The sequence below is a fragment of the Castanea sativa genome, chromosome 1 (assembly GCF_040712315.1).
Source record: "Castanea sativa cultivar Marrone di Chiusa Pesio chromosome 1, ASM4071231v1".
NCBI classification, from domain to species: Eukaryota; Viridiplantae; Streptophyta; class Magnoliopsida; order Fagales; family Fagaceae; genus Castanea; species Castanea sativa.
Window position 1 is genome coordinate 53,394,463 of NC_134013.1, and position 24,898 is coordinate 53,419,360.

A 24,898-nucleotide genomic window follows, 5' to 3' on the forward strand; every position below is an offset into this window, starting at 1 on the left:
AAGCAAAACAAAGATTGATTGCAGCTGGTCTTGGTGTAGATGACTTCACAGGAACACGTGATCTCCAATATGCTTCGGAGATGCAGCTTAATATAGAATCCTAGCCTCACAGATGTCCTAGTAGCTTCCCCAATGAGCATTGTGTTCTCCTAGAGTCTGTGTCATTGACTCATTGTAATCTAAATGATAGCTCTAGAATATGTTTAGATATCACTCTGGAACCCTAGTATACAAATTCCAAAACTTACAAGTCATTATGGAAGACTATTTTATGTGATTCTCAAAAAAAAAAAAAAGACTATTTTATGTTTTAAAGAATTTTTTTTTTTTTTTTGACAAAAATTAGGTGGTAGATACATATAAAAAGTAGGGCTGTAAACAAGCCTAACTTTATCGGGTAGTGCATGTTCAAGCTTGACTCGTCAAGAAAAATCAAATGCTTGAGCTTGGCTTGAGTTTATGACAAGCCTAAAAAAGTGTTTGAGCTTGAGCTCGTGGAAAAGCCAAAAAACTTGAGTTTGGCTTGGCTTGGCTTGGCTTGGCTTGATTAATTAGTCAAGTCAAGCTCAAATGTAATATCAAGCTCAAACTCGAGCTCAGATCAAGTTTTTGAGCTTGAAATCTAAAAAAATTACGTTATTAAATGCTTAAATCTCTAAAATTAAGAAAAAAGAAAAAGAAAATAGTATATTCATTTTATCATGTATCTAGTCTTACTTATGATTAGCCATTATTCAGATTAATAATTTACATAATTAAATTCATTAATTCATCATTTCTTGTCTACAGCTTCAGCAATTATTCAAAATACAATTTTTACATTCATGTTAGATGGTGAAGGGCTAGAAAAATGCCTGTTTGTAACTATTATGAATGAGAAAATACAAAAATGTTTCATAACTTTACTTTAGATAATTGATAGAGAAGGATCATATGTGGCCTACTTAATTTTTTATTTATTTTTAAATGTAACTATAGTCTAAAGTGGTTCTTGATCAGTTTAAAGGGAAAGAAAAAATTAAGATAATATAGGTAATGGTCTTATGTTGGTCATGTCATTATTAAAATATGTGTAATGAGCATATGCTTGAATTGTTGTGTATCAAGTCTAATAGCTCACGAGCTTGTTCGTGAACAAATTTTTTTTCTTGGGCTTGGCCTGTTCATCAAACGAGTGTAAAATTAAGGCTCAAGTTTGGTTTATTTATAAACAAACAAACATGAACAAGTTTTTATCGAGCCGAGCCCAAGTTGTTCATAATCGGCTTGATTCATTTACAATCCTAATAAAAAGTAAAAAATAAATATAAAAGACACCAATGGTACACCACACTCCACACCTATTTGTGCTCTCTCTTCTTGAAAATAGCATATGCAAATCTCTAAAGTCTATTGTTTTCAATTTATTTACAACAATGTTATTAAAAACAATTTTTTTTTTATCTTGAAAACACCCCTTAACTATTTTCAATAATAAAATTCTAAAATAGATTTCTGAAATTTGTATTTAGAAAATATCAACTAAACAATAGATATAAACCCACTATTTTTGCTTTTGAAAAAAGAAAAAAGAAAAAAAAAAAGATGTTGTAACTACCAAACAAGCCCTTAATTATTATCAAAATACCCAAGAATTCATAAATAAATAAGTGACCCTCATTCAGCCAAAAAAAAAAAAAAAAAGGTGACCACTCAACAGTCACCTACTCGGGCAAAATGGCTGGCCCGTTTTGTAATTTTATACTGTCGTTGACCTTTTTAGCCATCGTCAAATAGCTACTGCCCATTTGTGGTTTAAATTTTAATCCATAACCATAAGCGTGGTCTGATCTGACTCCTGAGAGTGCTGGGTTTTTGTTTTTATTGGATTTGAGTGAGACTTCCTGTCAGGTAAGTCTTTTCTTATCTTTTCTGAGGGACCCTTTATCTTTTCATCTTAAGTCTAAACATTTTGTGCTGTGAATTTGAGATTGATGTTAGTCAATGTAAAGAACTTTGTTAAATAGCATATGCTAGATAATCTACCTAGGAAGATTTTTAATTTGTTGGATTGATGAGCTTATATTAATTCAAAGTTCGTCTTTTTATATTTAAAATTAGGGGAATATTAACTGGATCTTTGCCTGAATTCTTGAGTTGATAAGGTCACCAATTATTTGTATCTGTCACTGAGTCACTGTGGACTAACAGGTATGAATCTGCTTTAGAAGCATGCTTATTTGCATCATCAAAAATTGGGAAGTTGTCACAAATGTTAAATCTATGTTTCTGGAAAAATAACCCATGTTGTGTTTTGATCCGAGTCCATGTTTAGTATCTGGATTCTATCAATTTGTTTCCTGAACAATTTGGCATCTTCACTTATTTAGGGTCTCAATTTGCTAAAAGCCTTATAGCTCAACTATTATCCAGAGTTCAAATCCCCCAATTAACGAACTATCAAAACTTATTTAGCTTCTCAATTTAATGACTTGTGGTTGAATCAAGTGAAAATGGCTGCAACATGGGTTAGATTTTTATTGTTCTACTACTTATAGAAGGATCTGAGGGTTCTGGCTTTACAAGTTGCAGAGTATGGAATCTTATTGAGTTGTAGAAACTGCTGGTTATTTTCATTCACAGAGCTACACCTGTACAACATCACCTGGTTTAACTAGTAACTTTCACAAATTAGTGCTGAATAAACATGGTAGTTTTTACTTTTTAGAAAGTTTCGGGTTAGGTAGACGCAAAATAGAGTAGAAAGTTCCACATAATTATAAACCTTTTAAAACCCTCTATAATCAATAAATACCAAGTTATAAATGTCTTCTGATTTCATATATAGAAAATTAAAACAATGCAAATTTATATTTTATATTAATACCAGTTAAGATGTACAGGATGGTCTTATGTAATACGCCTATAAATTTGCTCCCCATGTAGTCAATATAAAACTGCAGATATTATAATTTGCTTCAGAACACCAATAGCAACATCTTAAAAATGTAAATAAAATTTTGGGATTGTAGTCATTTTACCAAAAAGTGAACTTTCTCAAGCCATGAGAATGTAGTGGTTTTGTGGGAATTTAGACATTCATAAGCATTTGCCCAATGGAATGCTCATGTTGAAGGGTATCGTGAAGCAAATGTCATATTGGAAATGTATTTGCCAATTGAAATGCACCATTTGGCTCCCTTAAGATCTATAAAGCCCTTGAAGTTTGAAATCCATCTTTATAATGTTGGCAGTTATACAAAAGGTAAATCCTTTAGAATTGGAAAAATTTTACTTTCAGTCAAAGGAAATCCAAATTGCTGCATACCATCAATCATAATGATGCTTAATTTCTATTGATGCCCGCATTTTTTATTATGGACTTCTAGCTTCCATATTAGGTAACATTGAAGCAAACACAATGTAGCAATTATTCATAGGACAATGCTATGCCCTTTTAATTAATTTTCTATTATTAATGATATCAGCATCTGAAATATTATGAAATACTTAGTGTGATATATGTTCTACTCAACTTTTTCTCTAATTTTCTCCTTTTCTGCTTTCTCAAAATTTTCAGCCTAGGCAATTATAACTCTTCCAAATCTGCTTATTGAACCATTACAGACTCTATCAATCCATGTAATGAATATTAAGACACTATGCTTACTATTCTATTTCTAATGTTAAAAAAAATCGTCAATAGGACATCAAAACCAATCCTATCAGAAATTCTGCACTATGCAATATTTCTGAACATAAACTGATTCCATTTTCAAGAAATCTGAAATTAAATTGCGTTCCTTATTGACAGGTACTAAACAGTCATCTTTCTGTAACACCTGAAAAACTAGAATCATTGGGAATGGATTCTGAGACAGTAGTGCATAATGGCGGGTGCCACTGCAGGAAAGTCAGATGGCGTGTCCAAGCTCCCACTAGCATTGTAGCTTGGGATTGCAACTGTTCTGACTGTTTCATGAGGGCTAACACCCACTTCATTGTCCCTGCTGAAAGGTTTGAGCTTCTGGGAGATTCCGAACAGTTCCTTACGACCTACACCTTTGGCACTCATACAGCAAAACACACATTTTGTAAAGTTTGTGGCATTACTTCATTTTATTATCCACGTTCAAACCCAGATGGAGTTGCAATTACATTCAGGTGTGTTGATCCTGGAACACTAACCCATGTTGAGATTAAGAATTTTGATGGGATAAATTGGGAAAGCTCACATGCTAAGGCTGGCATAGCTTCACTTTCAAAGGGGCAAAATTCTGCCAACTGAAGGGCCAAACTGTATTTAAGTCAGGTAAATTACAAACACAATCTACCAATATCAACAATGAGAATAAATGGGAAGTTGATGACATATGTTAGTTTCAGAATGCTTATGGAGATAATAATTGGGGATTTGTGTTTTTGGACTCTTCATGGTTTATACTGCACCTCTTATGCTAGGGGTGGTAGGGCTGCTATTTTGCAAATTTGTTTTATTAATGGTGTTGATAGCAGGTTTCAATATTGAGATTTGAGGAGGTGGTATATCCTGCACCCGGCATATATGCCGGGTGCAAGATATAATTTTCGGAGATTTGAGACTTTAAAGACCCTTTTGATGGTAACTCCTTAAATCTTTTCAGGGAGCTATATCACATACAATATATACAATTCCTGCAGTGTGGCTTAATTGGACTAACAAAATTCACCACATCAAAAAAGAATCCAACTCAACTCCAAGTCAGCTGATTCATTGACAGAGCTTCTCACACCTCTTTCCAATGGTAACCTTCTCACTCCGATGACATCAACCACCCCATTTCCTCTGCCACCACCACCACCACCACTGTTGTTAACTATTTCTCGCGCTAACGATCCCATGATGAAGCTCACACCCACAATATTGCCATCGCAGTTGCCACAGACAATACTCGGCCAAGACCAAACCCACAAAATTGCCACCATAGATAGCAGATTGTTTAATTATGAATTTTTAACGAGATTTAATTATTACTAATTTGTAATTTGAATCTGGTCTTGTGTCGAATTAAAGCTTCCCATGTAAGCTTTCATATGACTGCCACAGGACTTTGACTACCTTGTGAGTTGTGACACTTTTTTTGTTAGTTAGGACTTAGGACTGCTCAAAGGGGATTTGATATGTAGCTTAGTTTGATTGGATTTTTTCTACATCTTCTTTCTTTGACATTTTCGTTTTGCATTGTCGATGTATGTATGGATGCACTTATATTGGTCTCAAATGCCTTCATTATTTTTAAGATTCCCGTTTGTTTTAGTCTAGTCCTTCTCTTAAATCAATATAAATTTAAAATAACTTTATTCAATGGGGTGAACCCATTTAATTGTGATGAAAGGCCAGAGGGTTTATTTTTGATAAGTTGTTACTATGTATTTATCATACAAATTAGGAAACGTATAGGGTTGGAGAAAACAAATGGCTAACATACAGATGAGATATCTTATGATGATGACGATGGAGTTTATCATGTTTGAAGTGTGCGCTAATGACCTTATGCCCCCTTATCTCCATTCTTCTGCACTTCCCATCGGCTTTCGTCATCCCTCTCACTTTTATAATCTTCATGGTCTGCCATACAATTGCGTCAGAAGTGAACTTGAAGGTTGTAAAGTGGAAAATAAGCTTGAAAGCACTGATTATAGGAGGTGTACTATTACGAATTTTGTCAACAGCGTCTCTACAAACCGTGCTGATAGTTAAATTTATCACATTTCTATAGGTTGCCTAAAATCTTACTTCTAAGAAGCGAGAGGTGCTATAACCACCATATGGCAGCTTGCTCACTTGAATGTCATGAAGAAAGAACTTAAGAAGTAAGAACCTTTGAGATGTCATCTATACGTGGATTTGATGAACTATCAGGTTTTGTAAGAAGTTCCTAACTGCTTATCTTTGTTTTCATGGACACGACTGCACAAGCTTATCTTCTATTCCATAAAAGAAAGGCGAAAATCACATTTTCGTTCCATATTTTCATGCGATTTTCACTTTGGTCCTTAACTTTAATTGCCACCGCTTTTAGTCCTTATTCTGGAAAACGCGTTTCGTTTTTGTCCTTGCCGTTACATCAAAGGTGGAAAATGCACACGTGGTAAACGGAGTGCACTATTGAGCTGACGTGGCCATTAAAATAATAATAATAAATTCCACATTAGCATCTAAATTTAAAAAAATTAATTATTAATTTTAACTAAATAAAAAAAATTAAAAATAGAATTAAAAACCAAAAATCACATTAATTGAGATCTAAATGTGTCTCGAATAAGAATAATAAGAACACAAACCCAGAAATTTTAAATAAATAAAAAAATCCATCAAACTGAACCAAACCATCAAAGCAAACTCGTTGAATCAAACCCATCCACCAACAACAAATCAATTTCCCCAGAAAATTAATTTTGAATAAAAAATTATCGAAACAAAGCAAATTGAATTATCAAAGCAACTCGGTTTGAATCATCAGTTGCAGTAATCTCATCAATCTCAACCAAACCATCAAAGCAAACTTGTTGAATCAAACCCATCAGCTGGAACACCCACTTAACAAAAATCCATCCTTCATGAGCACCTTCCCCTCACCAAATATTAACCCCATATGCCAGATAACCCAAGCCAAACAACAAACCAACTCAATAAAAATCCCAGCAAACCCATCCTTTCCCTCATCACCATGACTCATTAGAACACAAAACCCAAAATCAAAGACAACTGGCAGTGGTAGTGTGGCAAGGTGGCAGTGGTAGTAAATGGCGGATGAGTTGGGAATTATGGCCATGGTGATTCAATTGAGAGAGAGAGAGAGATCACAAACCCTGAAATTAAAAAAAAAAAAAAAACAAGTAAATCAAAACCCAGCTCAGAGACGAGTCTCTCGGAGCGGTTCGACTCGGCGACGCCAGAGAGAAGGCCACGCAACTTCTTGAAGCAGAAGCTGGGGAGGTCGTCACGGGAAGGAATATCAGGGAGGACTATGAAGCAACCATGGCCGTGGGTTCGGACCTTGCCGAGCATGTCGACGAGGACTTGGACGAACCTAGAATCGACGGCGGTGATGTGAGCTTGGCGCTGGTGGACGGTGAGAGATGAGAACCATTTGAGGATTGAGGATATAGGGTTTGAGTTTTTGAGCGGAGGAAGATCTGAGGATCTAGAGTTTTGGTTTTGGTTTATTTTGATTCTGATTTTTTTTTTTTTTTTTTAATTTCTGGGCTTGTGATCTTGTATATGGGTTTGTGTTCTTGTTCAAGACACACTTAGATCTCAATTCACGTGATTTTTTTGTTTTTAATTCTATTTTTAATTTTTTTATTTAGTTAAAATTAATAAATTTTTTTAATTTAGATGTCGACGTGGCATTTTTTATTATTATTTTAATGGCCATGTCAGCTCAAGCGTGCAGTTCGTTTGCCACGTGTGCATTTTTCATCTTTGATGTAACGGCAGGGACAAAAATAAGATGTGTTTTCCAGAATAGGGACTAAAAGCGGTGGAAATAAAAGTTAAGAACCAAAGTGGGAATCGCGTGAAAATGTAGGAAAATCGGGTGAAAATGTGGTTTTTGCCTAAAAGAAATAGGGGAATGTCCCCCCCCCCCCCCCCACACACAGGCACACACACACTCATAAACTTCCATAATGTATCTTTAGGACAAATTACCAAACTTTTAAATGAGATATTTTAGAGCCCTTTCTCTCTCTCTCACTTTAGCTATTCTCTCTCTCTCTCTCTCATTAGTAGTTGGAAGGTTCCTTTGGTGTTTTGGTCATCTTGGTCTTAACTTACGAGAAGGGGTAGTTTGGTCCTCTTAGTCTCAAGCTATCAACATCCTATAAACGATATCAACTTCCTATTAACGAATACCCTTCTAGAGAAGTTTTCTTGCTTGGAGTGCTTAGAACTGTTGGTGCATGCAAATAAGGTTTCTAAACCTTTTTTCTATTAATTGTGTCAAAGTTCTTAGATTTAAGCATGCTTTTATTTCTAGTTCTTCACATGTTCTTAGTTTTTCTATTAAGAATGCTAGTATTTTAGATCTAGGCTGTTCTTAGTCTTTTGCTTATTTTAGGATTTTTCAATTCAAATAACATACTCATATGCTCTTATATTATGATTTACCACATTAAAAACATATTCACCACGCTTTCAATTTCAATCTTTTCAACATTCTTTGCATGCCTAGAATAGGGTTTCATCATGCTCTTAAATGCATGTTTCAACTTTTCAATCACATGTTCTTAAATAATATAAACCGTATGAATGATGTGAAATGATCATTGGTCACTGAAGTCTAAAAAACTGGTTTTACTAGGCAGGATGGGTGCCTAACATTTAGTAGATTATCTTTTCCTTGTAATTTTTAATTTTTAGATTATAATTAGGAATCAAAGCTATGTACTTTTCTTAGATTGTATTTAGGACAAAAGCCATGTATTTTCTAGTTATTTCCAAGAAATGTACAATTTCAATTCTAATTCATCAATAAAGAGATGTACTTTTCAATTCTTTTAGTTTATTTATTTAATTAATTAAATAAATGACGGCTCTATTATAAAAACATTGACCTAAGAGGGATAATAATATCAGTAGAACTTTCATTGTCTCTTGAGAGGTACTAACACAACTCTACCCATTCACATGGATTATCCCAAACCAATTTCTAAAAGTTGGGTTGAGGGAGCGGTCTCTCACACCACCTCATAAATAAATATTTGAATTGTGTTTTTGTGATTAATGACACATGAATTTGTAAAATTAATATAGTAAAATGTGTATTACGCCTAGCACTAGGTATCTCTTGGTCTTAAAAAAATAAAAATAAAAATTGAATGCCTCTTATTAAGAAATTATTAGGTCTATTGGAGGACTACTAAAGTGATTCTCTCAACCAATAAAATTTTCTATTAATGCAAATGTGACATCACCTAGTGATTTCTTTTCTTGTGTTGATTAAGAAGCTAACTCACACACCTACATAAGTGATATCATTTCATTGGTTGAAAAGATCACTTTAGTAGTCCTCCCGATATACCTAAATTTTTTTCCTTATTTCTCCATTACTTATCTAAAGATTAGGAATATTTAATGGGACAACTCAAGGACAAGAGAGGGATTAGGGTAGGCAAATAACTACTAACTTTTGTTTTCACCTTTCTTATTGACATTTTCGTTTTTCCTTCTACATATCATCATGTGGAATTATTCAATTTGTTTTAAAATTATAAATTTAGAAATACAATAAGTTTCACAACTGTTTGAGGTAGAAATTTTTTAATAGTAGATAATAAAGTAGTGTTTTCATATGAAAATTAATATCATACCAACTCAACAGTCTTGAAATTTGTAATGAAAATTGTTGTATTTGTAACATTGCTTATTCCAAAATATCTCTTCATAATCCTTAAAAATCCTTTTTTTTTTTTTTGTGTTTTTTAACAGTAGTTTTCTTTTTTATTGGTATTTTATTGTTTTTTTTTTGGGGGGCCGGGGGGGGGGGGGGGGGGGGGGAGCAATATAGGTATTTTTTTTATGAGTCAAGTTATACGTAAGTTTCATCATTCAATGCCTTTTTTTTTTTTTGGAGAATCTAATGCCTTTTCTTAGTATGATTATGTGCTCTCCATGTATTCCAATACGACATGTTTATTATAAGTTATAAACAAGGAACTCAATCTTGTATTGGAAGCTGTACTGATTTGACCAGTAGAACGATATATTTCGGTACCGGTCAATACTGGTGTACCGTTTCAAGTTTACCGTTATTTTTTATACTTATATATATTGTAAGGACACAATTCAAATTCCCAAACCACGACTGGGAGGAAATGGGCTTGAAAGGCCTTTCTTCACAATGAATTTGTAGAGGATGGGTTTGTAATCTAGATTTCAAGGATGGCTTAGACAATTACAAAAAGAATGGGCTTTGGGCCCAACGGAACAAAACAAAGAATCGTTTGCAAAGAGTAAGACTGAGAATTCCTCCTCGGACTGTTTCCGAGAATAGTTTATAATAGTATTTCTCAAGTTTGGATACAAATATTGATTATCATACACTTTTTCTTTCTAAAAAAGCCTCCCCCTTCTTCGTATGCCTTCCCCTCTATTTATATTCTTTTCCTTCTCTTCATCATCTTCCACTTTCTGGTTGCAATCCTGATTTTCGGATACTTGTCCCATCCATTCTTCCCTAAAGCCCGCTGGGATTAGGGACCAAGTTCCAAGCCCTATGCTCAGGTCCCATCCTTCCATCTATACAGTCAGCATATCAATTACAGAGCTTTTAATATATGGGCGGTGGTAGCAGCTTTATTTTAGACATTCCACCGCTCTTTCTATTGTCCTCCACGTATACTGTGTATCCCCATAGTTGTAGGACTCTTTATAACCTAACTCGGGGACACTAAATTTCTCTTCCTATGTCCTCGGCTTAACATTCCGAGGACAAATCTACTCCTCGGACGTTTTGGGACATTTAAATATTCCACGATCATTTTGATGTTTTCGGATTTGGGTTTCTAGCCCAAAAGACTTCTTTGGGCCGTCCTTCATAAATTACTGGGCCCAATACCCCTACAATAGCCCCTCGAGATTCTTTATTTTTTTCACCTCGGGAGGAAAATAGGATCTCGATTTAAAAGACCTTTTTACCCTGCAGAATCCTGGAATACTGCTGATGGAAATAACTTCTGAATTACCCATCGCGTGTTTCCGATGCTTCGGCATGCGAAATGCCCCCGAATTAATTATTGGCGCTTCTATGTCCCCCACGTTTCATTGATATGACACATATCCAACGGTCAAGAGCGATTCCTGTGTTGAGGCGGGAATTCGCCCGCTTCAAAACACCTTTTGACATATAAATACTAATTTTCTTCAAAATTCTTCACACTACAAAAACCTCATAACGTACCTGCCACACTTTCCATCTCCCCGTACTCTCTCTCTGTCTATCAAGTACCCTGTCCGAGGTGACCGTGCTTTCTTCTTTTTTAAAAGTAAGTTCTTCAATACTCTTTCCCCTCCTTATCAGCTTTTTGTTTCTTTTGTTTCTTTTCCTTCCCATCTTCTCTTTTTCACTGTATCTTTCATCCTCGGCGTAGTTAGTTTTCTTCACACCCCCTTTTTTCAAAAAGAATGGGTAGATTTGAGTCCCTGGTAGATTTGCGTCCCTGGTGGATTCAAACGAAAAAATAGAGCAGTTTAAGGTTAAGTATAAAATTCCCTCGGATGTATCCATTAGGTACTGTAACGAGGAAGAGTATTATACAAAAAGAAAAACGGGGGAAGTTGTAATCCCGATGATTGCGTTCATCGAAGGGGGAATGAAAATCCCCATGGGAATTGTGACTAGGGATTATCTTAGGGCCTTTAGATTGGCTCCCACCCAGTGCGCCCCAAATGTCTTTAGGATCCTAGGTTCCATAGATGCTTTAAATGAGAAGATGAACCTAGGGCTCACTCACCACGACGTGAACTGGGTTTATAACCTCCATTACCTAAGCAAAAAAGACGAATATTACCTAAAGTCTAGATACCCAGAAGTTAGGCTAATTCAATGTCTGCCTGAATCAAATAAGGGCCTAAAAAATGACTTCCTGATCGTATCAGGAAATTGGCACGACGGCCTCCCCTGTCCGACAAGGGAAGGGACTCCAGGTGAAGTTTCTTTTACATACTATTATCTTTTGTCTTTCTACTTATTCTTACCCACTTTTACTTGGATAACTCTGCAGATCCACACGCAGCGGATCGTCACCCTAACCTTGTTGATTTCGGGCGGTTGGATAGGATCCTACAAGCCAAGATCTTCGTGCATACCGACGGTCAACTCCGTGCGGCTCATCTGATCCTCGGCTACACTCCCATATCTAAAGCTTTTCAGGCGCCGAAGTGCATGATTAAAGCCCACGATCCTCGTCTTCCTCGGATTAGCGTTGCCGTTGAGGGTTTCTTGCTACCGGAGGGGACTACCATTCCTCAAGGTACTTTGGTCACCCAACCAATCCAACCACCACAATTCGTTCCAGTTGGGATTCCCACAGTTCCTTTCTCCACAAAATTAACCTCTGGTGAAGCTGCGTCTTCTACTGTAAAGGAAGAAGAAGAAGGAATAGTTGAGGTATCAGATTCCGAGGACGAGTTTGAGGTTTTTAATCAACCCTACTCTCCTGAAGATTCAACTTCCATCATCGGCACTTCTACCCAAATCTCAAAGGCTACTACTGAAGAACTTGACAATATGGGCATTCAACGAAAGACTAAGCCCAGCCTAAAAGATGTCCTTGAGGGCGCTGACAAGGGCCCTAGAGTTCAAGAACCTTCAAAAGAGGTGCGCCCTCGGACTCAAGAAAAGGGTGCTAACAAAGGCCCTGAAACTAGGCTTCCTCCTCCTCCCCCATCCTCCCAAACTCAACGCACCAACATAGCTGATCTCAAAAGAAAAAGGGATTAACCGAAAGGGAAGGAAGTGGTGGAGGTAGGAAAGGGCTCTGTTTCCAAAGAGCCCGAGGTGGAAAAGGGTGGAAAGCAGGCCCGCACCATGCAGACTAGGTCGGAAAGAAGAATCGACCAACAGGTGGCCGTGCGCGCCCCTGTATGGCTTCCTGACATGTCTATGGACGACGAGGTCATTACCGTGGATGCGTCCATTAGAAATTCCGATGAAGGGACAGCTGCATGCGTCGCAGATGCATTGGAGCAGGCGCTGTTACTCCCCGAGGATATGGTTGAGCTTAGAAAGAAAAGGGACCACACCGTCTTCATGACTTTGAAGAAGGAGCTCGCAATGGTGAGTTTTCTTTCTCTAAAACTTTGGCTTTTGTTTTTATTTCCTATGTATATATGTATGTCTAAGTTTCATATGTTTTGTTCGTAGGCCGTTCAATCTGCCCATAGGGCAGAAGAGATTGCCATCAGTTCCTACAAGTCTCTGAGGGCCGAGGAATCCAGGCGTGAAACCGCCCAAAAGATCTCGGACCTTCACAAGAAGAAGCTGCAGGAGGTCACAGCAAAATTGGCTAAGGCCGAGAGTGATAAGGCGGGCTTAGAGGCTGATCTGAAAACAACGACTAAACAGGCCGAGGATCAGTGCCTAATGCTTCGTCAAGCCGAGGATAACTTCTCAGCAGCACGAAGGCTCGTTGAGGATCTTAAGAAAGATCTGAACGAGTCTAAGATGGCCAAAGAGGAGGCCATCAAGGGCAAAGAGGAAGCCCTTGAGGAGAAGAAAAAGGCTGATTAAGCAAAAGAAGAGGCCGAGATCTCAAGGGACCAACCCGAACAAGACGGTTATGATATAGGTGTGAAGGAGGTCACCGAAACTTTCAAGGCTCAAGTTCCCGAGGTATGTAGGCATTACTACCTCCAAGTGTGGAATGAGGCACTTTCCCAAGCTGGGGTTGATGCCTCTTCCATTCTTTGGAAAGCAGAGAGTGTCTACTATCCTCCGGCAATTCGAGCTTCTACCATTCTTGAAGCTGCCCAAGAAGCTGCCCAGGGATCATCTGAGGATAAGGGGGGTGATTTGGCTGGAGATTCAACTCTTCCTGAAGATGCTCCTAAGCAAGTTGATCCAGTACAAGAAAAGGCGCTTGAAGACGTACAGCCCTCAAGTGACCTTCAGGAATCTTCGAAGGATGAGTTGGGTGATCAAGCTAATCCAATAACCTTGATAGATGATCCCAAAGGCAAAGGAATTGCCGTTGAGTCCTCGGTTCAGCTTCCATCTCCTAAAGACCCCAAAGGCCCTCTGAAGATCAAGCTGAAACAATGAATGCTTGCTGCCTTTCTCTATTTTTATTTTTTATTTTTTTATCTCTAAGTGTAATTTCTAAGTGTGATTGAAAAAGTACTATTTGGAATCTAATATAAGCACGAATGTTTTTTTTTTTACTTGTTTAGATGATTCTTACTTTTTTGCTTTGTCTTGATCATATCATTCCATAAATACCATCTTTTTGTTCTTTACCAAAGTTAATAGTAACAACTTGAATTGAAATTGATAATCCAGGAAGGTTTAATTATGCCGGGAACTGCATTAAGTGATGCATTTAAGTATTTGGTTCTTCATTTTGGATCTCTAGTTGAACTATGTAAAAATAAGGCATATAGTCTTTTGATTTAGACATGCAAAGATCTGATGTTTTTGACAAAAAGAAAAGAAGTGTTAATTTTTCCCAAGTAAATGATCCGAGGTCCAGGCCTAACTTAGGTTTTGTTTAACACTTGGTAAAGAATATTAATTTAGTCGAGGTATGTGGTCCGAGGATCCATGCATACCAAGCTTCATCTTGATACTTAGATAAATAAATTTGAAATGTTAATTTTCCCAAAGTAGATGATCCGAGGACCAGACTTAACTTAGGTTCTGTTTAACACTTAGTAAAGATTATCAATTTAGACGAGGTATGTGGTCCGAGGATCCAGGCATACCAAGCTTCAGCTTGATACTTAGACGAATAAATTGAAATGTTAATTTTTCCAAAGTAGATGATCCGAGGATCAGACGTAACTTAGGTTCTGTTTAACACTTAGTAAAGAATATCAATTTAGACGAGGTATGTGGTCCGAGGATCCAGGCATACCAAGCTTCAGCTTGATACTTAGATAAATAAATTTGAAATGTTAATTTTCCCAAAGTAGATGATCCGAGGACCAGACGTAACTTAGGTTCTGTTTAACACTTAGTAAAGAATATCAATTTAGACGAGGTATGTGGTCCGAGGATCCAGGCATACCAAGCTTCAGCTTGATACTTAGACGAATAAATTGAAATGTTAATTTTTCCAAAGTAGATGATCCGAGGATCAGACGTAACTTAGGTTCTGTTCAACACTTAGTAAAGAATATCAATTTAGACGAGGTATGTGGTCCGAGGATCCAGGCATACCAAGCTTCAAACTTCTGATACTTAGATAAATAAATTTGAAATGTTAATTTTCCCAAAGTAGATGATCCGAGGACCGTAACGTAACTTAGGTTCTGTTTAACACTTAGTAAAGAATATCAATTTAGACGAGGTATGTGGTCCAGGGGATCCGAGGCATACCAAGCTTCAGCCTTGATACTTTAGACGAATAAATTTAAATGTTAATTTTCCCAAAGTAGATGATCCGAGGACCAGACGTAACTTAGGTTCTCCGTTTAACACTTAGTAAAGAATATCAATTTAGACAAGGTATGTGGTCGAGGATCCGGGCATACCAAGCTTCGGCTTGATACTTAGACGAATAAATTGAAATGTTAATTTTCCCCGAAGTAGATGATCGAGGATCGGGCGTAACAAGGTTACATTTTAACACTTAGTAATGAATATCAATTTAGACGAGGTATGTGGTCCGAGGATCCCGGGCATACCAAGCTTCGGCTTGATACTTAGACGAATAAATTGAAATGTTAAATTTCCCAAAGTAGATGATCGAGGATCGGACGTAACTTAGGTTCTGTTTAACACTTAGTAATGAATATCAATTTAGACGAGGTATGTGGTCCGAGGATCCAGGCATACCAAGCTTTAGCTTGATACTTAGACGAACGAAGATAATGAATGTAATGTAGTTTACAACAAAAAATGGCCGAAGTGCCTTTTATTTAGTAATAGTACCTTCGTAGATTATTTACATTCCAGGGACGTTGTACAACACGTTCGTCCAAATCTTCCAGATTGTAGGCCCCATTCTGCGACCGAAGTAATACGATAAGGTCCTTCCCAGTTGGGCCCCAATTTTCCCCACGCAGGATTCTTCGTCGTGCCCAAAACTTTCCTTAATACTAAGTCACCCGGTCCAAGAGGTCGAAGTTTCACATGAGAATCATACCCCTGCTTGAGCTTATGTTGATAATAAGCTAGTTGAACCATGGCGTTTTCTCGCCGTTCCTCAACTAAGTCTAAGTTTCTCATTAATAGATCATTATTGCTATCTGGAATAAAGGAGCTTTTCTTCAGGGTTGGGAACCCAGTTTCTAAGGGTATTACTGCCTCGGCTCTATAAGTCATGGCGAAGGGTGTTTCACCTGTGGATCTTCGTGGTGTAGTTCGATACGTCCACAAGACATGTGGCAGTTCTTCCACCCACCTCCCCTGGCGTCACCCAACCTCTTTTTGAGTCCGCTCACTATTACTTTGTTGACAGCCTCGGCTTGCCCATTTCCTTGGGGATAAGCCGGAGTGGAATATCTATTCGTAATGCCCGAGATCACGGCGGTATTTTCGAAAGGCTTTGCTATCAAATTGTAAGCTGTTATACGAAATGAGAGTATGAGGGATGCGAACACTTGGTAACGATATTCTTCCATACAAACTTTTTTGCTTCCATGTCTGCGATATTTGATAATGGCTCGGCTTGACCCATTTGGTGAAATGTCTGTTCCCACGAGAAGCCACCGTTTGTTTCTGTTGCTTTGGGGAAGGGTCCAACAATGTCCAAGCCCCATTGAGCAAAAGGCCATGGGCTAGATAGAGGATTCGGGACTCCACAGGTTGATGTATATTTGGAGCGAACCTTTGACATTGGTCACACTTCTTTGCATAATCTTGCACTTCTCTCGCATATTTGGCCACCAATAGCCCCGAGTAAGGGCTACGTGAGCTAAAGACTTTCCCCCTGTGTGACTTCCACAAATCCTTCGTGTAACTCTTCCAAAAGTAGCTCCGTTGCCTCGGGGTGTATACATAACAAATATGGTCGGAAAAGGAACGTTTGTACAATTTCGGTCCTCGGATAACCAAAAACGAGTGGCTTTCTGCCGAACTTTATACGCTTCGGCCTTTTCTTCAAGCGAGGATGTCATTTACGAGAAATGTTACTATTTGATCCATCCAATTAGGCCCGATCCTAATGCGGAGAATTTGAGTGGAGTTACCGTCCGTCCCGGTGGGTTTCAACGGATCTTCAACAAGGATAACTCGTGGTAGACTTTGTGCCGAGGACGTTGCGAGCGTGGCTAATGAGTCGGCATGGGTATTGCCACATGCTTTGGATACATGTAATAGTAAAAAAGACTCAAATTTAGGCTGCATATGCGACATGGGTTAGGTATTCTCACGATTCTGGAATCCCTTACTTCTAGTTTCCCTTCCACTGGCCTACCACCAACGGTGAATCGAGAACATTTGCACCGTCTTTCCTCACATTTTATGAACCATGTTCATCCTGCGAGCCGGCATCATACTACTTCGTTGTTGGTGGCCGGCATCTTAGTCTCAAAGATTTCTCAAAAGTAATTCCTACGGAGATATCAAGACTAGCCCTATACCCGATCTCGATTTCTTTGCTCCATCGACATGGACTTTCCATAATGGAGGCCCTTCACACGAAATCATGCCTACGAGCCTTTTACCCATGCCTTCTTGATAGTCTTCTAACGAAGGCTTAGCAAATTCCGCCTCAAGGTCCGCGATGACACTGTCCTTTATAAGTGTGAGGCATATACTTGATATCGAAAGCTCTAGGACGGTTCCCCATTTGGCAATTCTTCCCATATAATATGCACTTCGCAGAATTGATTTAAGAGGAGTTGTGTAAGAACAACAACCGTATGAGGCTGGAAGTAATGGGGAAGTCTTCGTGTAGCATGTACCACCGCCGAGATAGCTTTCTCCGGTGGCAAATAACTCGGCTCGGCCTCATGCGAGAGATTTGCTTACATAATAAACCGGTCTCTGGATGTTATTGTCATCTCGGATAAGAACCAAACTAAGCGCATGGTTAGCCAACGCAATATATGCAAACGAAATTTCATCAACTTCCGATCGAGACATAGCGGCGGTCGCGAGAGATATTCCTTTAGTTGTTGGAAAGCCACCGCGCACTCCTCGGTCCATTCAAAACCCTTCCATTTATTCAATAATTGAAAGAAAGGTACGCATGTCCGCGGACCGAGATATAAATCGGTTGAGAGCGGTAGTCATACTGTTAGTCTTTGCACTTCTTTAGGATTCCGAGGTGGGTGTAAGGCATTGTTTATTGCCTTAACACGAGCGGGGATTCACTTCAATCCCCCGGTGAGTCACCATATATCCTAGAAACTTGCCGATCCCACACCAAAAGAGCATTTAGAGGCGTTGAGCCGCAATTTATACTCTCTTGGCTTCGAAAAGTGTTGCTCGGATCTTCCGGATGTGCGAGAAACTTCTTTACTCTTTACCACCATATCATCCACGTATACCTCAATAGTTTTTCCTAATTTGGGCCTCGAACATTCTCGTCATCATCCTTTGGTAGGTAGCCTGCGTTTTTCAAACCAAGGGCATTACCTTATAATGATAATTTCTGTAGGAGTGACGAATGCGATCTTCTCACAGTCCTCAACGGCTAAGGGTATACGGTGGTAACCTTGGAAAGCATCGAAAACTCATCCGAGGATGTCCAACAGTAGCGTCAACCAATTGATCAATCCGAGGCATTGGGAATGAGTCCTTCGGGCAAGCTTTGTTTAAATCTGTGAAGTCTACACAAACTCTCCACTTCCCATTTTTCTTTTTCACCACCACCGTATGGGTTAACCATTCAGGATAAAACACTTCTTTGATAGCACCTGCCTTTTTGAGTTTGAGCACTTCCTCTTTTACGGCTTCGGAATATTCTTTGGAGGACCTCCGAGGTGGTTGCCTCCTCAGTACTACAGTTGGATTGACCTTTAAATGATGACATATGAAGTTCGGATCAACCCCAAGGGCTTCATACGCGTTCCAAGCAAATACATCCATATTCTTCTTTAAAAATAAAATCAGCTCTGTCTTCTCTTCCTGCGGCAATTGAACTCCAACCTGGAAGAACTTCTCAGGATCATTGTCTATGAGAATTTTCTCCAATTCTTCACATACCGCTTCATCTACCTCGGCTGTGGCAAGAGACTTTGATTGCTACGCTTCTCAGTTAGCCGAGGCCGAGGAGTACGGTTGCAGTCGATGCGAGTGCCGGCCGTGACACCTTGTCGAGCCACGGGACTCCCAAGTAACTCCACCACCTGGTCTCCAGAATGAAAGTTGACTTTGACATGCAAGGTTGAGGAAACAGCCCCTAACGCATGCAGCCAAGGTCTCACCACAATAGCCGTATAAGGAGAATAAGCATCGACCACGATGAAATCTACGTCTACCACCTCGGACACGATTGCACGGGCGATCCTAATTTGTCCCTTCGGAACGACGGCTCTCCCTTGAAGCTTATCAAAGGTGAGTCATATGGCATAAGATCTTCAATTCTTAATTTCAAGCCTCACAAATAGGTCGGGGTACATGATATATGCGCCCTTTGCCTTGATCAACCATTACCCTCTTTACATCATAGTTCCCTATTCGAGGGTTACCACTAAGGCATCATCATGAGGCTGGATGGTCCCCATCTTGTCCTCTTCGAAACTTAGGCCGCGGGATACTTGCCTAATCCTCTTGGCTGATCCGTGACTCTTCGGCCAATGTTCGAGCCACTTGACATTACTGCGAAAGGAGGCCGAGTCAGTCTACTAGGTGTTTGCAAAAATGACATTGATAGTACTAGAGGAGGTCTCGATGAAGGACCGTCGTGGTTTGCCCCTCTGATTGGTTTCCTCGCCCATTGGGTTGGTACGAAGCTTGCTTCAGCTTTCCCTCCTTAACCAATTGTTCCAAATGATTCCACAAAGTGCGACAATCCTCGGTGGTATGACCTCTCTCCTGGTGATAATGGCAATAGAGATTTTGGTTGCGTCTCAAAAGGTCCCCTGCCATTTTATTTGGCCATTTGAAAAAAGGCTCATGCCTTATTTTCTCCAACGATTCTTTGGCTCCCCGAAGACGGTGTTAACCACTTGTGGGGGTATGTGACCGGCCTGCTGGAAAAATCCCGCGCAGGCCTATTGCTGTTGTATCTGTCCGACCTGAAATCCCTCCTTTCTTGTGGGATAACCTTCGCCTTGCCTTTTCCTTTCTATTTTGGAAATTGGGTAAACTTTTAGAATTTTTTTTTTCTTTTAATATTTTGTTTATATCCTGAGTATTGTATGCAAGTATTGGAGATTGCAAGCAAAACAAAGATTGATTGCAGCTGGTTTTGGTGCAAATGTGTTCACAGGAACACATGATCTCCAATATGCTCAGGAGATGCACCTTAATAGTTAATATAGAATCCTAACCTCATAGATGTCCTAGTAGCTTCCCCAATAATGACCATTGTTCTCCTAGAGTTTCTGTGTCACTGTATTCTCAATGATAGCTCTAGAATATTTTTAGATATTACTCTGGAACCCCAGTCTACAAATTCCAAAACTTACAAGTCATTATGGAAAACTATTTTATATTTTTAAGAAAAAAATTATTTGTGACAAAAATTAGGTGGTAGATACAAATAAAAGGTAAAGACACAAAATAAAAGACACTAACGGTGCACCACACACTCCACACCTATTTGTGCTCTCTCTTTTTGATAATAGCATATGCAAATCTCTCCACACCTATTTGTGCTCTCTCTTTTTGATAATAGCATATGCAAATCTCTTAAGTTTATTGTTTTTAATTTATTTACAACAACGTTATTAAAAATAATTTTTTTATCCTAAAAACACCCTTCAGTTATTTTTAACAGTAAAATTTGAAAACAAATTTTTAAAAACTGTATTTAGAAACATCAATCAAATAATAGATATAAATCCGAGACCTACTATTTTTTATTTTGAAAAAAAAGAAAAAGTTATTATTGCTAAGGATAATTTTGTAATTAACCCATGACGGAACTAAAGGCGATGGACATAACAAGATCGTCAGCTTCACTCATGAGAGACGATCTTGTTGTAAAGTCTACAACTCCCCTCCATACCTAACAGCTACATTTTAGACACAGTAAGCTGAAGACAGTAAGCTGAAGAGGATAAGCTGAAGGCAATAAGTAGAAGGGAATGTATGAACCTCCGTCAGGTCTGACACGGCTTTACTTGATCTCCACGCATACGTGTACAAGGAGACATCTTGCACTGCACGCTTAACCCTAATCAAGAAAACTCCTACAAGGAAAAGAACTCTAGGAGATACGTCCAAGAGGTTCTCTCTTAGAAGGAAAGAATTTCTTGGCTAAGGCACGGATGTTAACCCTACACTACTATAAATACCCAAAAATCCTCATAAATCAAGGTACGCATTATTCATCCTAGCTCTGGCATTCTAGAGTTGCGAACAAGAGATTCCTCTAACTTGACCATCGGAGGGTATTTGGCTGGTACCACACCGGTACTCCTTTTAAGGTCTTCAGCTTTTGTGTTGTGCAAGTCCTTTATCGGGAACACGTGAGGACCGTGTGACTACTGACGATTTTCGGCATCATCAGTTGGCGTTGTTTGTAAGAACTTTAGCGACTTGTAAAGTCGTGCTATCGCTTCCCGGACAAAGAGTCGCATGGTACTCACTCGCTCGATGATGACCACCAACAACATTCAAGGAGATGAACCATGCATGAGGACGCTCGAAAGACAAGTCCAAACTCTGGCCGCCGATGTGGAACGCCTCACCAAACAGAGCCAAGATTTGGAAGAACAATTGCGCCAAAGGAACGCGGGCGCTAACACCCAGGAGGAAGATCAAGAAGGAACTAGCGCGGAGAGAAGGAACCAGGAAGGGCTGGAATGTAGCAACGCCCCAAGCAGGCTGGAACGATAGGACACGAGCCGGCCATCTGTCACCGAAACCGTCCCACCTCACATAGTCGCTAAGATGCAAATGATGAATGAGCGAATGGACTGCATGATGAACGCCCTTAGAGAACGGGTGTCCAACGACCTTGATGACTTGGTCCAGCGAATTGACTTGCCATTCACAACGTCGGTTAGTTCATTCTCCCTTCCACAAAAGTTTCGTATGTTGCAGGTAGAAAGCTACGATGGGTCCAAGGATCCCTTAGATCACTTGGAGTCCTTCAAGACCCTGATGCACCTTCAAGGGATGCCGGACGTAATCATGTGCAGAGCCTTCCCCACCACGCTAAAGGGACCCGCAATTATCTGGTTCAGTGGGCTAACACCCAACTCCATTGGTACTTTCAAAGAGTTAAGTGTCCAATTCGCCTCGCACTTCATCAGGGGCACAGGTATAAGAAATCCACCGCATGCCTGATGAACATTTAGCAGCGGGAAGACGAGATGCTAAAGTCTTACATAACTCGTTTTAACAAGGAGGCCTTCTCGATCGACGAAGCAGATGACAAGATACTCGTAGCGGCGTTCACCAATGGGCTGCGGAAGGGTAAGTTCCTATTTTCTCTATATAAGAATGACCTGAAGACCATGTCAAAGGTGCTTTATAAGGCGACCAAGTACATGAACGCAGAAGATGCATTACTGGCCTGAGAAGAGAGGCCTAAGAAAAGGGAGAGGCAGGAAGATGTACGATCGGACAGGGGGAGGAAGATGGCTAGAACTGGAGAACGACGGGAGGACCGACGCTCTAAACCACCCGCAGGAAAGTTCACGAGCTTCACCCTGCTGACTACCCCAATCGACCAAGTATTGATGCAAATTAAGGATGAAGGAGCCCTGACTTTTCTCGGCAAGCTAAAGGGAGATCCTAACAAGAGGTCAAGAGACAAATATTGTCGTTTTCATCTTAATCATGGCCACGACACAGCTGACTACTATGACTTAAAGCAACAAATAGAAGCTCTTATTAGACAAGGAAGTCTACAGAGGTTCGTTAGCAATGAAAGAAGGGACCTGCCGCAGGAACAGGCTCCCCGACGAGAAAACGAGCGCCCCAGGCCACCCATAGGAGATATAAGAATGATCGTAAGAGGCACCGCGACTGTTGGGTCGTCAAAAAAAGCCCGTAAGACTTATCTCAGGATGGTTCAGAACATCCAGCTGACGGGTTCCACAGCCAAGATGGCGCGGATTGACAACCCCCTCATTGGATTCTTGGAAGAAGACGCACGACGTCTTCACCACCCACATGATGACGCACTCGTCGTCACTATACAAGTAAGTGACTATAACATGCACCGGGTTCTGGTTGACAATAGAAGCTTGGCTGACATCCTCTACTACCCCGCATTCCAGTAGATGGGGATTGGTAGGGAGTGACTAGTTCCAACTAATGCTCCGCTCGTTGGCTTTGGAGGGACAAGGGTATTCCCGCTTTGGCTGTAACTGTAGGTGACTATCCTCAGCAGATCACTAAGAATGTAACATTCCTCGTGGTCGATTGCTCGTCGGCTTATAACACCATCATAGGACGGCCTACCCTTAATCTGTGGAAGGCTATAACCTCAACCTACCATTTGATGATAAAATTCCCTAATGACTATGGAGTAGGAGAATTACGAGGAGATCAGGTAGCCACACGCGAATGTTACGTAGCTATGATGGAAATGGATGACCACCTCCAGCCCATGAGCATAGAAGAACATTGGACAGTGATGGAGCCCGTCGAAAGACATGAAGATATACCTCTTGACAATTCCCAACCTGAACAGACAACCAAGATCGGTACCCTTGTAGACCCAACGGTTTGACAAGCACTAGCAACTTTCCTCAAAGAAAATCGGGACGTATTCACTTAGAGCCATGAAGACATGCCAGGAATTGACCCGTCAGTCATGGTGCACAGGTTGAATGTGTCGCCTTCCTTTCCACCCATCCACCAAAAGAAACGAGTGTTCGCCCAAGAGAGAGATCGGGTTGTAGCAGAAGAAGTCCGCAAGCTACAAGAGGCAGGGTTCATTAAGGAAGTTTACTACCCTAATTGGTTGGCGAACGTTGTGATGGTCAAAAAGAGCAACGAAAAATGAAGGATATGCGTCAACTTCACGAACCTAAACAAAGCGTGCCCTAAAGATAGCTACCCCCTCCCGTGGGTTGACCTCCTAGTGGACTTTACGGCTCAACACTAGCTGCTGAGCTTCATGGACGCATTTTCAAGATACAACCAATTCCAAATGGACGAAGCTGATCAGGAAAAGACTTCGTTCATAACAAGCCAAGGCCTTTTTTGTCATAGGGTCATGCGATTCGGCTTAAAGAACGTGGGCACAACATATCAGAGGCTTATGAACAAGATGTTCGCACAACAGATTGGGAAAAATGTCCAGGTAATTGTTGGCGACATGCTAGTGAAAAGCCGAAGGGAAGACGATCACTTAGAGGATCTCAAGGAAACCTTCGACACTCTTCGTTCTTACAACATGAAGCTTAATCCAGGCAAGTGTGCCTTTGGAGTGACGGCAGGAAAATTTTTAGGATACATGGTATCCTAGAGAGGTATTGAGGCTAACTCGGACAAGATCCGAGCTATAATAGAAATGGCACCTCCTAAAAACATAAAAGAAGTACAAAGCCTTCACGGCAAGATCGCCGCTCTTAATAGATTTGTATCCAGAGCAACGGATAAATGTCTACCATTCTTCCGCACGCTGAAGAAGTCTTTTGAGTGGACGGCCGAATGTCAGCAGGCATTTGAGGACCTAAAGGCCTACCTCTCTTCACCACCGATACTAAGTCCCTCACAACCGGGAGAAGAATTGTTCCTTTACTTGGCTGTCTCCCCGGCCGCCATCAGTGTGGCCTTGGTTAGAGAAGACGACAAGGTGCAAAGGCCTGTTTACTACGCCAGCCGGGTGCTTCACGGTGCAGAAGAAAGGTACCCTCCAATGGAAAAGCTCACCTTCACTCTAGTCACAGCCGCCCGTAAGCTCAAGCCATACTTCCAAGCCCATATGGTGATCGCCCTAACTGACAAGCCTTTACGGCAAGCAATGAGCAGTCCCGAAGCTGCCGGACGTATGGCACTGTGGGCAATAGAGTTGAGTGAATTCGACATACAATATCGCCCATGTACTGCCATCAAGGGACAGGTGGTAGCCGACTTCATTGCGGAGTTCACTAACGTGGAAGGCTAGGGGGCAGAATATCCCTAATGGAGCATAT

The 24,898-nt window shown here is 40.1% G+C and overlaps 1 protein-coding gene across 5 annotated transcripts in view; it reads left to right on the top strand.

Annotated features, from left to right (window-relative positions):
* The first annotated feature begins 1,679 nt into the window (after positions 1-1,679).
* Positions 1,680-24,898, top strand: part of LOC142625137 (uncharacterized) — a 34,970-nt gene continuing 11,751 nt past the window's right edge. The window contains exons 1-3 of one of the 5 annotated variants that reach the window (XM_075798847.1): positions 1,680-1,890; positions 3,794-4,291; positions 4,623-5,254. In XM_075798847.1, the coding sequence (XP_075654962.1) occupies positions 3,845-4,267 (423 nt within the window). In that variant the 5' untranslated portion in view covers positions 1,680-1,890; positions 3,794-3,844 and the 3' untranslated portion in view covers positions 4,268-4,291; positions 4,623-5,254. Of the gene's footprint in view, positions 1,891-2,100; positions 2,191-3,596; positions 3,622-3,793; positions 4,409-4,622; positions 5,255-24,898 lie in introns of those variants that run through there. The other 4 variants (XM_075798842.1, XR_012842376.1, XM_075798840.1 and 1 more) reach the window with 4 other exon arrangements.